The following is a 17,463-nucleotide window of genomic DNA, read 5'->3' as shown; positions in this document are numbered from 1 at the left end:
GTCTCCCCTACTCTTGAAAAAATATTAAAGAAAAATCATCAAATAAAAATTTGAAAATGAAAATTAATGAAAATTACCTAGCTTCATAAAAGTTGTATTAAAAAGTTTTCTTAAAAAATGATTCCTAGAATACTTTTAATTATAATTTTTTAAAATTCAATTATTTTCGACAAATTGCATTACCTAAAATATTTTAAAAAGAAAATGAATGAAAATTAGCTTCAAAAATTCATAATATTGCTAAAATTCTTTTAAAATCAAATTTTTTAAATTATTAAGTATTAAAACTTGGGAAGAAATAATAATTTTCAAATTTTTTTAAAAAATTTGATTATTTATTAAAATTTTCAAATATTTTTAAATTAAAATTTTTTTTAATAAATTTTAAAATCTATTATTTTAAAAACTTTTTACAAAATTTCAATTATTTAGAAATTTTTCAATGATATATCTATAATTAAAAAATTACCCAATTTCCTTTCAAACATTTATTTTAAAATATTTTTTAAAAACTAATTTAAAAACTTTTTTATTCTGTTTTTTTAAAAACAATTTATTTTCAATATTTTTCGTTTATTTTTTTAATAATTCACCTTAATAAAGTATATTCTTTAAACTATGAAGAATTACCGTTAAAATTATTATAAAAATTTCAATTTTTTGTATTTAAATAATTGAATTTTTTAAGAACATTCGGAAATTTATAAAAATAATTAATTTGGAGAAGTTTATCAAAAAATTCTATAAAACAATTGAATTTGGAAGGCATTAGTTTTAATTTTTGGAAATACTTGAATTTTTTATTTAAATAATTGAATTTTCTAGGAAATTTCAGAAAATTATTAAAAAGTAATTGATTTAGAGATGAAGTTTATTTTAAAAATTTTAGAAAATAATGGAATTTTGAAAGAATTATAGTTGTAATTTCTAGAAATAATTAAATCTCAAAATATTTGCTATTAAAATTGAAATTAAAATTTTTTTATTCCTGCCCGTGTGGAAAAGTGGTGTTGGCCCACGCCGGGGGCCCGCATGGATCGCCCACATCCATGAGGGGCCCACGTGGGTGATCCAGGCGAGGCCCCTCATGGAAACGACATGCTGATCGATGAGGGCGCCCGCATGGGCGATCCACGCGGGCGCCCTCGTCGGCCCCCTGCGTGGCCCTCGCGTTTGCCCTCATCTTTGCCCTCGACTTACCCTCACCTTTATTTTTCAAAATTAAGTTAATAAATTAATTATTTATTAATAATAAACAAGCTCAACTATTAATAAATAACATAGTTATTTAACGATTTTTACTTTTTTTAATTAAATCGTGACCAAAAAAAAAAAATCTGACGCACTCAAGAATAAAACCTACGACCTACGGACTATCAGACAAACGCTTTACCACTGTGCTAAGGGACCTACTTGAAATTTATTTCTTTATAGTAGGCAACTAGCTGACTTGCTTTTGATGATTCAATAAAACATTGTTGACACTAATACACCATAACAAAAAACGTGTTTTTCATTGTTTAAAATCATTATAATCATTAATTTTTGTTGTGTAAAAAAATATTTTTTGTTTGGACTTAGAAATTTTTGCAAGTCAATGATGTGGGCGATCCATGCGGGCCCCTCGCGTGGGCCCTCAAGGATTTGCCCTCATGTGAGTTTTATATTTTTTAAAAAGTAACATTAAATATTTGTTAAAAACGTGTTTTTCATTGTTTAAAATCATTATAAACATTAATTTTTTGTTGTAAAAAAAATTTTTTTGTTTGGACTTAGAAATTTTTGCTGGTAAATGATGTGGGCGATGGCGATCCATGAGGGCCCTTCGCGTGGGCCCTCAAGGATTTGCCCCTATGTGAGTTCAATATTTTCAAAAAAAATGTAAATAATTTGATGTTAAATATGTGTTTTTCATTGTTTATAATCATTATAAACATTAATTTTTTGTTGTAAAAAAAATTGTTTTTTTGGACTTAGAAATTTTTGCAAGTCAATGATGTGGGCAATCCATGCGGGTCCCCTGTGTGGCCCTCATGGATTTCCCCACATGGATCAGCCCTCGTCGGCCCCCGCCGGGGGCCCTCACGTCGTGTGGCCTTTATGGGGGCTTTTTCCACACGGGTGTCGAAGAATTTTATTATTTAGGAAAATAACTGAATTTTCGCAAAGAATTTTATTAAAATTTTAAAAAATCCTAATTAAATTTTTTTGAAGAATTTCTTTGAATTTTTTTAAACTAATGGAGTTTCTTTAATAATTTTAATTAAAAATTTTGAAAGCAATTGAATTATTGGAAAGAATTTTTCTATTTAGGTATAAAAATAATTCAAATGTTTCGAAGAATTTATTAAAATTGTGAGATATAATTAAATTGGTATGAAGAATTTTATAGAAATAATTAAAAATAATGAAATTTTTTCGAGAAATTTAATTATAGTTATTTCGAAATTAATTGAATTTCTTTAACGAATTTTATTAAAATTAAATATATTCAAAATAATTGAATTCATCACAAGAATTTTATTATTTTTTGAAAATAATTGAATTCTTTCAATTTTTCTTGACGACTATATTTAAAAATTGCATTGAAAGTAATTTAATTTATATATAGAATTTTTTAAAAATATTTTAAGAATAATTTAATTATATTTAGAGAATTTTAAATTCTTGTTGAAATTTAATTTTATGGAAATTTTTGAAAATAATTAAATTCTTTCGTGTAATTTTATTTAAATTAAATTAAAATTTATTTAATTCCTGCAAAGAATTTTAGTATTTATAAAATTAGTTGAATTGTTTGAAAGAATTTATTAAAATTTTAGGAAATAATTGAAATTTATTGAAATATTTAAAAATATTTGAATTCATCCGAGGAATTCAATTATTAAAATTGTTTTGAAAATAATTGAATTCCTGCAAAGAATTTTACTATAATTATTTTATAAAATTAATTGAATTCTTGCGAAGAATTTTACTATTTTTTAAAAAATTATTGAATTTTTCCGAAGGATTTATTAATATTTTAGAAAAACAATTGAATTTTTCGAAATATATATTAAAATTTTTTTTAAAAATTGAATTCTTCCGAGGAATTTAATTAAAACTGTTTTGAAAATAATTGAATTTTTGTAAAGAAAAGATTAAAATCTTTTAAAAACTGTTTAAAAAAATAATAGAATTTTAGAAGGATTTATTAAAATTTTAGAAAATCATTGAATTCTTTCGTGAAATTTTATTAAAATCTTTGAAAACATGATCAGTAATAATTAATTTTGTACTTAATAAGTGAATTTTTAAATTTTTGATTATGAAATTATTCAAAAAATTTATATTTGAAAATAAAAAATGTTGTAATTTGCATAACAATAATAAATCGAATATCTCGTTCCGCGCGCGTAACATTTGCTAGTGGTTAATAATTTGCAAAAGAAATAACAGAAATGAAGTTCACAACGTTTATGATCAACGTTTAGAAAGAAAATATATTTTTTACTTAAAAAATCCAAAAATTAAATTTTGGAAGAATTTTAATTGAAATTAAATTTTGGAAGTATTACAATTTAATTTTTCAGAAATAATTGAATTTCAAAAGATTTTAATTTGAATTTTTTGAAAATTTGAATTCACGTTGAAAAATAATGATGATTAAATATTATTACAAAGAAAATTTTTCAATTATTAAAAACAATTCAATTATGAAAATAATTGAATTGTATTCACAAATAAATCTGGGAAAACAAAATTAAATTTTTGTTGCAAATCAGCTGATTAATATTTTTAAAAAAATTCTTAAACAAATATTTGAACAAAAACACATTTTTTTCCAAATATTGTCGATTATAAACGTTATGGAATTTTTTTTAATCTAAGAAATAAATTTAAATCAGTTTTACTTGCATCGTGATAAATTACAATAAACTAGAAACTAAAAATATTTGTACATTTAAAATAATAATAAAATTTTTATATCTTAATTTGATGTCGTAGATTAAAAAAATTGAAATTTTCACAATTTTTTTTTATTAACACCAATGTTTTGAACACTATACAAAATTATATATATATATTTATAAGAATGAAACGGACAAACGTGGATAACAAAACGAGAATGTCAATAATAAAAAAACGAACATTTTTTTCTGTCCATCCGATTCTTCCTTAAATCTACTCACATAATAATTGTATTTATATTATTTTTATTTTTTTTTACACATTACCTAAGGTTGAATGGAAGTTTGAAAAATTTTTTACAGTTTAGAATATCATTCTTCTAGATTTGATAATTAGAAATTAACATAAATAATTTTTAAGATAATAAATTATTTTTCTCGCCGCTGGTATTTAGTTTAAGGTTGATGATTAAATTTTCTTTTGAGACAATTGTCGTCGAGGCATTTGTGTCTGTTAAAATCACAGGTCTCTTTCGTTTGATGATCACTATTTTTTTCTTTCGTAGTTTATCGTCTGCTTTCTTAGTTTTTCCTTTTGCATCCGTTGGTTCTGGTTTGACTTTTTGGATTTGTTTTTTCACTTCTTTTAATTTTGGCTCCTTGTTTTTATTCTGTAGGACTTCTATTGATTTTTGTGATTCTTTTATATTTCTTCTTCTATCTTTCACGACACTTGAAATATTTGCTGGAGCAATTGCTTTTGGCTCCACTTCATTCATCTTTATGGAATTTGGCGGGAAGAAGGAGACCTTTTTCGCTTCTGTCGTACACGATTCTTCGGCTGGTTTTTGGACATTTTTCGGGTACGTGGTTTCAATTTCGGTAATTTTATTTTCGTTTGCAATTTTATTTTCTTTTGTAATTTTCTTTTCGTTTGTATTTTTATTTTCTTTAGTAATTTTATTTTCGTTTGTAATTTTATTTTCGTTTGTAATTTTATTCTCTTTTGTAATTTTGTCCTCTTTTGTAATTTTATCTTCTTTTGTAATGTTATTTTCCTCTTTTGAACTTGTATTCTCTTCGTTTGTAGTATTGCTCTCCTTTTCTCCAATTTTATTCTCTTCTGTAATTTTGCTTGGTTTTTCAGTAGTTTTAACTTCTTCTGTAATTTTATTTTCATTTTCTGCGACTATAGGTTCTTCTCTCGCGACTTTGTTTTCCTTTTCTGCAAATTTAATTTCTTCCTTTGAAACATTGTTCCCCTTTTCTGCAATTTTATTTTCTTCTTTTGTAATTTTGCTCTGTTTTTCTGTAATTTTAACTCCTTTTTCCTTCGCTGATTTTTTATCTTCCTTTATAACTTTATTTTCACTTCCTGCAACTTTAATTTCCTCGGTTGTTAATTTGTTTCCCTTTTCTACAATTTTTTTGTCTTCCTTTGTAATTTTAACTTCTTCTTTCGTTATTTTATCTTCTTTTTTAATTTTATTTCCTTTGACTGTAATTTTAACTTCTTCTTTTGTAATTTTATCTTTTGTAATTTTATTTTCTTTGTCTGTAATTTTAACTTCTTCTCCTTTCGCAATTTTTTTATCCTCTTTTGTAATTTTACATTCCTTGTTTGTAATTGTAACTTCTTCTCCTTTCACAATTTTTTTATCCTCTTTTGTAATTTTATTTTCCTTGTTTGTAATTTTAACTTCTTCTTTTGTTACTTTTTTATCTTCTTTCATGATTTTATTTCCATCTTCGTTTTCTTCTCTCGATATTTTATTTCCTTTCTCTGCACTTTTATTTTCTTCTTTTGTAAATTTGCTTCCCTTTCCTGATGTTTTAACTTCTTCGTCTTCTTCTGCTATTTTTTGATCTTCTTTTGTAATTTTACTTCCTTTTTCGGCAACATTATCATCTTTTGTAATTTTATTTCCCTTCTTCGTAATTTTATTTACTTTCTCCGTAATTTTCTCTTCTTTTGTAATTTTATTTCCCTTTTCCGCAACTTTATCATCTTTTGTAATTTTATTACCTTTTTCCATAATTTTGTCCTCTTTTGTAATTTTACTCCCTTTCTCCGCAATTTTATCCCCTTTTGTAATTTTATTTCCCTTTTCCACAATTTTACTTTTTTCTCCACTAATTTTACACTCCTTCGAAAATGATTTTGCATTTTCAGCCACTTTCAGTTGATTTTCCCCAATCGTCGAATTCTTTTTCCCCTGCTCGCTTTCTTCGAATTGTTGACAATTTTTTTCCTCTTTCGCCGCATTCGAAATTTTCATTTTGTCCTCCGATTTTTTTATTAAATCCGAATTCTTGACCTTTTTCTTCTTTTTCGTTGGACTTGACATTTTTTGTTTAGTCAATTCTTGAACATTTTGCGTATCGCCCTTGAATGTAAGTTTCATTTCTTCTATCGATTCGTTTTCAACTTCTTTCAATATTTCTTTTGCACTCTTGCCTTCTTTATTTTCCTCCAAAACTTTCTCTGCCGATTCAATAATGGAATTGAGATTTCCAAATCTTTCGAAAGTACTGTTTAAAATTTCGCCGATTATATCTTGGACCATTTTGGGATTTGAATTCGTAATTTCCTTGGAAGATTTATTCTTGTCGTTAATTGTTGGCATATCAGTAGATTTTATATCATTTTTGTCTTTAGGATTTGTTTCCGACTTGTTTTCGCTACGAATAGTGTGGGTGATTGTACTCTTCCCAATGTCGATAATTTTTTTGTCAATTGATAATTGTGTCTCTTTACTTCCACTAAATTCTGCCTTCTTTTTAGTTTTATTACTTTCGATTTTAGAGATTTCCTTTTCGATTTTATTCCCTTGGAAGTTGATTTTATTTTCCGCGGATAAATCATCTGTTTTAATAATTTTATTATTTGTAACTTCAGTTGCAATTTTCGGAGTAATTTTATCAACAAAATGTGTCTTTGCCGGAGATGAAATTTCGCCGTCCTCTAATTTCTCATGAATAATCGATTCTTCGGGAATTTTTTGGTTCTTCTTTCCTGAGTCGGTTGTCGGAATAATTGGGATATTTACATTTTTGCTAGAATTGATATTTTCCGTCTCCTTTTTGGAGGTCTCTTTGATTTTCTCCTCCTTATCGTGACTTTTTCTCTTCTCTTTTCTCTCTTCACTTCGTGAATCTTGATCTCTCCGGGCTCGGTAACTTTCCAATGTAATCTTTTTATTTGGATCGGTAATTTTCAATTCTCCACCTCTACTTCTACTTCTCTCGGAATAGTGTATTTCCATTTCTTTTCTCTCTCTACCACTGCCGCAACTTTTGCTCCTTAAGGAACAATTATTCCTACTGAATCTCCGCTCTCTTCTGTCGTTGAATTCCTGTGCAATTAATTTAGCATCCGAATCATTAGGACGATCGAGTTTATCCCGCCAATCTTCGATTCTATTCCCCCTTCGATTTCGTTGATCGAAGTTATCACTTTTTTGTTTAGGGTAACTTCTCTCTGGACTTGGACTTTCGGATCTTCTGGAACGATTGCTGTATTTATCGTGACGATCTCGTTCGTATCTTGTATCATCAAATCTTCCGTGTCGATTTGTGTCGTATCGCCTCTTTTCGAATTTATCGTGTCTGTGGTAATCTCTGTCGTACCTTTTGTGCTCGAGTCTTCCTCTGAGATCTCTGTCTCTTTCGTAATATCTTTCTGAATCGTATTTATTTCTAGATTTGTCATATTCGTGCCTTCCTCTCTCCCTGTCGTCTCTGTCCCTTTTTTCCACGTCTCTGCGTCTCTCTTGTAGAAATGTAGAGACTTCTGACATTGTCTGCAGTCGTGAGGCCAATGAACTATGACTAGAATCTTCCATTTTTTTACCTTTGTCATCATTAACTTTCGAAAAATTCGTATTTATATTACTATCATAATTAAAATTTTCAGACTTTTGATTTTGTTTCATTAGCGATTCTTTTTCATTCTCAGGACCCCAGTTTTCTCTCTCGTACTCGTAGATGGTTTCAGTTTTTGTACGTTTAACAGGAATAGTCTCATCCTTATCTTCAAGTGTTCTTTTCATTGTCAGTCTATTAAACAAAATTGATTTACTCTTCACGTCTTCGTTTGAAGAATTCGTTACATTTTGAGAAATTAAAGTTGTCGTTTGATTTTGCAACTGATTTGAAGAGGACACATTTTCCTTATTATCTACATTACAATTATTATCAGGCACTGGTGGTTTTACAATTTTTTCCGACTCTTCCAAAGTTGATTGTGTTGTTTCTTCGATTTTATTCTCCTTCTCAATTTCCTTGTCCTGCAGTTTCTTTTTATCTTCATCCAGCAATTTTTTCCTAAGTCTCTGAGAATATATGGTTTCGAAAATCTTGTGTGGCTCATATTTTTGCAAAACATCGTCCTCATCTTCTTCGTCAATGTACGGTTCGGAATTACAAACGTATTCGGTCACGTCGGCAAGTTCTGTTTTCGGAGCAGTATTTTTTACAGTTTCACTCTCGTCCGGTGGAGGTTTCGGAATATTTGATTCTGATTCACTGATATTTCTCTGCCTAGAAACAGGTGCATCTTGCTTGTATCTTCCTCGTCGAAATACTCTATCGTTCAATCTATAAATTAAAAAAATGTCTTAATTAATTAAATTTAAAAATTAAGAATTGTTTCAAATTGTAGTTTCATGTTTTTCAATTTTTCAAAAAAATCCAATCAAAATCTCTTGAAATCTTCTTTTTCTATATTAATAATTGTTATATTCATTGTTAGTTGTTGTTTACTCTTTTGTTTTCTAACTTATTTAATAATTTTTATTTTTAAATATTTTCAATTTAAAAATTAATGTATTGAGAATTATTGAATTCTTGCAAAGAATTTTATCAAAAAATTTGAGAATTAAATTAAATTCTTTTAAAGAATTTCTTTAATTTATTGAATATAATCGATTTTGTTAATAATTCTATAATTAATAGATAATTTTACTATTTAAATTTTTTAAAAATTATTGATATAAAATTAAACTCTTTTAAACATTTTTATTATAGAGTTTTTATAAATAATTAAATTCTTTTGAAAAATTTCTTTAAGTTTTTTTGAAAATAATGTAGTTTTTTTTAATAATTTTAATTGGAAATTTAGAAAATAATTTAATTAAACAAAAATTTTTTTAACTTTTTAAAATAATCGAGTCTTATTAAAAATAATTGAATTTTTACAAAGAATTTTACTAATAATAAATTTATATCATTGTATACTCTAATAAAGAGTCTATACAAATTCCATAACAAAACTTTTTTGCTTAATAGCAACATGAACATCACAAAGTAAAAACTAAAACTTATTTACACAACTTATTTAATTAACATCCGCTCTTTAATCTATTTTCGTCTTTTTTAATAAACATACATAACTCTTCTAAAATTTGTCCCCTCAGAACATCTACCAATTTTTCTACATAGAATTTTACTGTTCATAAAAATATATGAATTGTTTCGAAGGATTTATTAAAAATGTAAAAAATAATTGAGTTCTTTCGTGAAATTTTATTGAAAATAATTGAGTTTTGGCAAAGATTTTACTATTTAAAAAATAATTTAATTGTTTCGAAGGATTTATTAAAATTTTATAAAATAATTGAATTCTTCCTAAAAATGTTGTTTATGAAAATAATTGAATTCTTGCGAAGAATTATATTAAAATTTTTGAAAAAATAAATAATAATAGGTAATAATTAATTATGTACTTAGTAAGTGAATTTTATAAATTTTTGATTATGAAATTATTCAAAAATTTATATTTTGAAAATAAAAAAATTTGTAATTTGTAGCGTAATTGTAAAAATAAATATCAAAATTTCTGGAACACTTTTGAAATTTCTTGTATGTAAATAAATAATAGAATAATTTGAAAATATAAAATTTAGAAAGAATTTCAATTATAAACATAACCTTTAACTGTCAAAGTTTCAAGAAACAGTGAAAGGTATTTCATTTGTTATAATAAATTCATCCTTTGGATTTTTGTAGACATTGTTTAAATTAGAGAAAGAAATATCTTAAATAAAAAAAGCAATTTTAATATACTTACTGTCGTCGAAGATCGTCTATCATTCGTTCCTTTCTAGCTACTTCGCCCTTAGCTGTCAACAACAGAGACGAGTAATTGTCCTCCAATATTTTATTGCATTTCTCAACGTCCTTTAATTGATTCCTCAAATCATTCAATTCGTTCTCAAATATCACGCATTGTTTACACTATAATTTTTAAAGAAAAATTATTAATTTTCAAAAATAACAACATAACCTCAAAAGTATGTTTTTTTTATTCTGTGAACTTACTTTTTCCAAATCCTTTTCATTACATGTTACATCTGTAAACGCGTAGATATCAATTTCTTCTTCCATAGCACAAAATTATTTAATTATTGCACACAATTTCACATTATTAATAATAATAGTTTATGCAATTTGCACAGCTGACACCTTGTATGTGTGTAAAGTTATGAACATTATGAACGCTCCTGTGTGCTGTGCACGCCTGCGCATTTATTTCCAGGAAGGAAAAAATTAACTTTACCTTTTATTTACTCAAATTCGCGACAGAGAAAAAGGGAAAAACAATAATTGAATAATTTGTTATTAAAGTTCATTGAATAATATTTTTTTAAAAAACTTTAAAGACAAATTAATTTAATCAATTTTTAAAAATTCCCGCTCAAAAGTAGATGATTTTACCGACGCGTGTCGGTAAGGTAAATTCGTCTGAATCTACTTTATCTACAGGTCAAGAACGCATGCGCACAAGTAAATCATGTCAGTAGTTCTCAATTCTAACCGTAATTAACCGGTGGCAAATTATTTTTACTCTAAAAAGGGGAATTTTCACCTAATCTAAGAACAATAGACTGTAAATTCGATTGTTGTGTCTTCCCGATAGTTGATTAGAAGGAATTTGTTATGTCTGTTGTTGTTATCAGTGACGAGTGAAATGTTTAATAGAAGAGAAACACTGAGGTCTGGCCTCCGGATAAACGCCATACGCCAGTCAGTTCTCAGTGGTGACGCGCGCTGTTGACTTGTTAAGTCTTATGTATATGTTCTTTATTCAAAACTATCGTACAAAAATTCCGTCCAAACTTTTGTACCTGCTTCCATTGTTTTATAAGTTAAATACGCTATCGTGATATAACGCAAAAAGTGTTGTATTTGATAAGTGTTTCAATGAGGATAATGTGCATCGTATAGTGTATAGTGTTTGAACTTGGGGAAAAAAAGAGTACAGGACAGCCGGTAGCAGCGGATGGCGCTTTAAACTATGGAGTAGTAATTTTTCAAGGAGAAATCTCTGGAGCCTCTTACTTGAAAAGCAAGGTAAAGAATTCACTCCACTCACTTTAGATTCTTGAAAATTGTTAACACTGTTTCCGACTTGAATCTCGTTCTATTATTTAAACCGTCGGACCTGTTGATGCAGCGTTTACGTTACCAGGGTTACTTCGTACGTCGAACTCCATGTGAATATTTTTGTCGAAAACACTGAAATTCTAAAATTGACTAATACATACTTTTGTTCGATTATTTCCATTTAAATTATCTTTTTTTGTTTCGTACGGTTTTCAAAACGAGGTTATTTTCAATTCAAATATTTACAAATTGAATATTTAAACACGTTTAAATGTGAAATAAAGAAAGATTACTATCAAGTTTGAAAGTAATTGGTAAATATAGAAAATTAGATAAAACGATTTTGAGTTTGTTTTTAACATAACGGTGACTAATTGAATTGAAGAATAAACGGAGAATTCCTTGATAATTCCTCGATAAACTTTAAGAATTTTGACAAATCGACAAGTTTAAATTTTTAACAAAGGAGTCGCGTCCAGTTACCTACATTTACAAACAGTCATTATCGTAATCAGCAACTTGACTCATAACTAAGTTATTGCAAATGATTCTGGAATGCTATTGTAATTAAATAAGAACTAATTTACTGTGTTTTACTTTCAGAAATCTAAATTTTTTTCCACTTGTTTTTTCTACGCCTTCGCTTTATATAAACGTGACAAATCAACTTTGCAATTACGACGTTCATATAGAGTAATTCATAATAAGTAGTTAATAGAATTAATTGGACAGTTTTAGGTACTTGTAAGTGACCTAGATTATCGAGACCCGAATATATTATCTTAAGGTTTCTTCTAAAATAAACATTAAATAGTAAATAGTCCATTGAAAGTGATTCATAATTTTTTTTCTTAAGTACATAAATACTGAAAAATATTAATTAATAATAAAATAAATTAATTAAATGAATGGAATAATAATCAAATTAATTAAATAATAGTAAAATAAATTAAATAAAAATAGTAAAAATATTATAAAAATAAAAAAATAGATACAAAAATTGGAAAGAAAATACATTGTTTTAATTCTAGGAAACTAAAAACTTTCTCTCATACATATTTGAATATTATTTTCTAATATATTTTTCTAATAATTTGGTGAAATTCAAAACGTAAAATACAAAGTTGAATACAGTGGTTGTTTTTACGAGAAACAAAGTCGTAATATCCAAATTTTACGACTCGGGTTTAATTTGCAAATAGTAAAAACGTTTTAATTATACACAGATTACACACAAATATTTAACCTGGAAAAAATAATAGACATACCTGTAGAAAAAAGACAAGTGTTTGTTACGCTTTCTAATTATAAAGAATAATAATAATATATTTATTAATACTTTGAAATTTTTTTTCGAACAAAATGATGTGTCTTTATTTTGGAATTCTTTTTCTAAATATTTCGACAAGGAAAAAAAATTGAATTTTAAATAAAGTTGTCATTCTTTTGTACGCCACTCCTCGCTGTAAAATGTTTTATATAATGAAAGTAACGGATTATTTCTAGGTTTGCGTGATTGTTGGTCTATAGTTGGTATAATTTCTGGTTAAATCTTAAAGGCAGGAAAAGGAAAATTACTTTCTTTTTGTACATTTAAAGAGATGTTGCGTAAGATGGGAATGTCTGAGTTTCGCCGGTGAATTCTTTTTTTTTTTATTCATTTATGAATTATTCATAGAGAATATTTAATTGCATTTCTTCTCGTATGTGAAATAATTGATAACGACATTACTGGGTCAATATTTTCAATACGAGATATAGTTTTGACAAGAGATAAAAAAAAGTGGTTTAATTGTTTTCTGTGAGATAGTGCAATAATCGTAAGGATAAATGATTATCAGAGGGAGAGTAAAAATTTTTTGTTTATTTCTTCGTTTTATTTATTTGCTAATTTTTTTTTATTAATTGTTGTTAATTGTTGTTTTTGGTTAATTATGCTTTTGTTAATTGTTTTTTTTTGACAGAAAATGCAATAATCTTAATTTTAGGATAACATTTAGAAAAACATTATTTTTTTGCTTTATTATTTTTTTTCACTTATTTGTTTTATTTCATAAAATAAAATATTTCGAAAATTATTTTTAAGAATCTTATCGAGCGAAACGATTTTTAAGTAAAAATTTGCTTCTCTTTTACTTTTTGTGTTTTTGGATTAGTGTATTACAATCTATTTTCAAATTAATTTGAGAATGTTTGGAGTTGGTTTATTTTTGAAAAAATAATTTTATCACCATTTAAGAGAGAAGTAATCCAATATAGAGAAATGATGGGTTTACCATTATATTGCTTTGCACTAGACAAATAACAAGCACGACTCGTCATGAACAAATAAACTGATAAGAGAACATGGAATTCAATCTTTCGTTAAATATTCGACCATTAAGTCTCGTCGCATTTAAAGATAAGATTAAACTTTTATTATTATTTATTTATTTTTATTTTTATTATTAATTTTTATCATTTATTGTCAATTTTTATTATTTATTATCAATTTTTGTTATATTTATTATTAATTTTTAAAATTTATTAGAATAAATTTTTATTATTTACTATTAATTCCTGAAGTGAAGATTATTTTTTGTAAAAGTATTCCTAAAATTTCGAACGTTCAACTGAAGGTTCCTGTCGATTGCCTTAAAATATTAGTGTCGACGCTCAGCGTCAAAAAATATTTTTTTAAACTTTTAGGGGCGAGAATGTTGCTATAAGTTCACTCCAAAGTTATGTGGGGATGGTATAATAAAATAAAATAAAATAAAATAAAATGGTAAATTTAAATGCATTTTAGAAACCCAAAAATGTTGTGAAACTGAAGTTATACCAACTTTTATTCAATGAAAGTTTTTTCCTTTGCTGATTGTTTTTTAATGTAAGAAGCCCTTTAAAAAAATTGCAAGAGTATCCATGTTGGGGTATTAAGAAATAAACAATTATCAAAAGATAAAAAATTGCTTCTGAAGCGAAGAAATAATAATTTAGTTGAAATTTCGAGATATTAGGAGGTTAAAGTTTTGAACGTTCAAATGAACGAAATTTATTTATTTCTTCTTCAAATTAAATTTTTATTACTATAATTTTGCGTCACTATTAAGCAAATTAATTATAATGTTTCTAAATGTAAAATTTGAGTTTTTAATTTGAATTGTAATCAATAATCTATGAAAATATTTTTAACAAAAAATATTTCGTTCATTTGAACGTTCAAAACTTTTTGTTCATGAGATATTTGGAAAATCCACGATAAAAAAATTAAAAATCATTGATTTCTTTGGCTTAGATCCTCTTACAATTTTTTTTTAAATGACTTCTCAAATTAATAATAAATAAATAGTAAAAGAAAAAAAATTGTTTATGAGGTGAGGAAATAATAATTTTGTTAAAATGGATTTTTGGAAAATCCGAGTAAGAAATCAAAATTACTGATTTGAGATTTCCCCGACTTGGATCTTTTGAAATTTTTTAAAGGGCTTCCAACATTAAAATAAATAATTGGCAAAAGAAAAAATTGTCATTGAATAAACGTAGGTAACTTCAGTTTCATAAAATGTTATTAAAATACCTTTCTTCGGAGCGCATCACAAATAATCTCGCAAATTTTAACTTAAATTTTTGTTATTAATAAAATTAAAAATTAATATAACTTATTTTTTTAATAATTTACTTGATGGATTTTATATTTTTTGTCTAATAACATACCAAAACAATTTTATTTTTGAGTCTGGAATTTTTTAAAAAATGATCTGGAAAACCTGGAAAAGTCATGGAATTTAAAATCGATGTTTTGTGGTAATCCTGCACAAATTTCACCTATTTTATAAATTCTTCGCATATTTTTTAATCAAAAGCTTATAGTTTCTGAACATTTTTAAGTTAATTTATATTCTAATATATCTTAATTTTAATTTGTTAAAAATTTCATCGAATAAAATCTTATAATTGACTCTGAATTTAATTAGTCAAAATTGTTAAACTTCAGAATTTCAATTCATCATATTTTTAATTGGGCATAAATTCAGTTGATCTAAATTTCAATTTATCCAAATTTCAATATTCCAATTATATAAAGAGAAATATATATACTCTCTAAATTTGAATTTGTAAAAATATTTACTAATTTGAATCTTAGTGGCTGACTTTTTGCTTTTGAATTAGTAAATTTTACTATGTAATAAATAATAATCAAACAATCGTTTCCAAGAATTTAAGTGAAAAAAGTGTTTTGAAAATTTTTCAACTCCCTAGGAGAATGAAAGAAGTAAAATTACTATAGGGATATTTTCATCTCTAAAAACCCAAAAAATAGTTTTGATGCTGAGCGTCGACCCTAACTTCAAAGTTATAAAAATATTGATAATATTTTATATTTGATAAAAATATTGTCATTTAATTGAACGTTCGAACAGGGACATGTATATGTAAAAATAAAATTCGAGATTCCGGTGTAGAAATTAATAGGAAATGCATAATATAGTGATGAAATTCTTCCATTCCGTTGCATATATTATATTTATATTCTAGATGTGAACATTTTGACACACATATTTGTATGATATGTGCTGGCAAGTTTTAACAGGACACAAGTATTGTTCGATCAAACGTAACTATGGTGAAAATACTCTTTAGCCTTGCCACATGGTCAAAACATTGAAAAGCAGCAGTTAACTGTCCTGCGCACCTGCCATAACTGGTGTAGAAAAATAATTGATTCCTCTTTCAACTATAATAACATAAAGTCAAATTTGTGAAAAATGCTGTTATACATGTTCCTAAATTTCTAAACTTTCAAAAAAGTGACATTAATTTATTGCTTTTTTTAAATTTGACCTTTTCTTCACAGTTTTTCTAAGGATATAAAACTGAGAAAAACAAAGTAAAAATTTTATAATATTTAATTTGTAAAATGTAAACGAATCCATTTAGTAGAAAACTGCACAAATTCAGTCATTGGTGGTAAATTCCAGCCCTTCGTGGTTGTAATTGAGAGAAAAAAATATAATTCAGATTTAGAGGAGTTCTAATCTGGTACAGAAAGATTTGTCAAACTTAAAAATGAATTATTAAGTTTCCCCTATATAATAAATGTACATGAAAGTTGATACTACATAGTGTTATTCTATTTTACATGTTATTTTAGTTTTTGTATTCTAACGAACAGGTGTAAAATCTTGAAGGGTACTAAAAAGGGATACTGCATGCGGGCGCAATATTGTAGAATCGAATTCTCCGGGCAAGGGGGTTTAAAATTACGGAAAAGTAGAGAACAAAAGTTTTTTTTTACTAAGAAGGAGATCTTCGATCATGAAAAAATACAGGTGCTTGTGCAACAAGACAAAAGGCTATCATATCCCTTAACAAATGAATTATCATCTTTCTGCTACGACTAAATAAATATTTCTGCAAATTTTTCTGAGTGTTCTGCTGGACTAGCGGATACAGAACATAATAGCTTTTCTAAGGATATCAAATTGAGACAAATAGCGTATCAAAATTGTTGCAAAGCAACGTTTTGATACGATTTTTGTCTCAATTTAATATCCTTAGAAAAACTGTGATAGCGGATACAGTAAATGTTAATATTGACGATACTGAGTGTGATATAGCATAAACTTTATAAATGTTAAGGGGGTCACCCCGTGTGATGGGTTCAAAAAATCGAAAATTTTTTTTTTCATAAATCACATCTACAATATGTGTAGAATATGTGGGTAAAGAGAATTTTTTATTTTTGACATCCTAAGAAAGTTACAGCACTGAGAAGACAAGGAGTTGTTAAGCGAATAATGTATTACTTAAACTTTGACAGGCGTTTTTCTCAAAACTGTGTTTTTCAAACTGGCGTCCATGATATCTCGAAAACGGCTTGACCAATATCGCACAAATTTTTAGGGCGTGTTCAGCACATATGTGGCTATCGCCCGAACTAGGATAATTGAAAAAGGTCAACTTGTTTCTTTTTTATACAACAAAATAGACCAAAAAAATCACGTTTTTTTGAAAAAAAAATTTCAAAGCCGCGTAAAAAATTCAATTTTTAATATTTTCAAATAATCCTAGTTCCGGCGATAGCCACATCCTCACAGATTAAGATGCCTTTTGATTTTTCGATTTTAGTTTAGTCAATTAGTCAGTATCGTGGACGCCGATAGACGGCGTTTTTATGATCATCATCACTTTCCAGTTTTATAAC

At 26.5% G+C, this 17,463-nt stretch overlaps 2 protein-coding genes across 2 annotated transcripts in view; one reads left to right on the top strand and one right to left on the bottom strand.

Annotated features, from left to right (window-relative positions):
• Positions 1-3,981: 3,981 nt before the first annotated feature.
• Positions 3,982-10,392, bottom strand: LOC122509832 (uncharacterized protein DDB_G0283697-like). The gene is made up of 3 exons (XM_043624100.1): positions 10,212-10,392; positions 9,961-10,127; positions 3,982-8,489 (listed from the first exon to the last, which is right to left on the bottom strand). The coding sequence occupies exons 1-3, from the start codon at positions 10,275-10,277 to the stop codon at positions 4,307-4,309; spliced, it is 4,416 nt and encodes a 1,471-aa protein (XP_043480035.1). The 5' UTR covers positions 10,278-10,392; the 3' UTR covers positions 3,982-4,306.
• Positions 10,393-10,711: 319 nt separating this feature from the next.
• LOC122509831 (afadin) overlaps positions 10,712-17,463 on the top strand; it is a 156,765-nt gene continuing 150,013 nt past the window's right edge. The window contains exon 1 of the mRNA XM_043624095.1: positions 10,712-11,243. The gene's annotated coding sequence lies outside the window, so the exon portion shown is untranslated. The remainder of the gene's footprint in view (positions 11,244-17,463) is intronic.

The sequence above is a fragment of the Leptopilina heterotoma genome, unplaced genomic scaffold (assembly GCF_015476425.1).
Source record: "Leptopilina heterotoma isolate Lh14 unplaced genomic scaffold, ASM1547642v1 Lhet_63, whole genome shotgun sequence".
Classification (NCBI taxonomy): Eukaryota; Metazoa; Arthropoda; class Insecta; order Hymenoptera; family Figitidae; genus Leptopilina; species Leptopilina heterotoma.
Note: the sequence above shows the minus strand (reverse complement) of the source record. Positions and strands in the feature narration are given on the sequence as shown.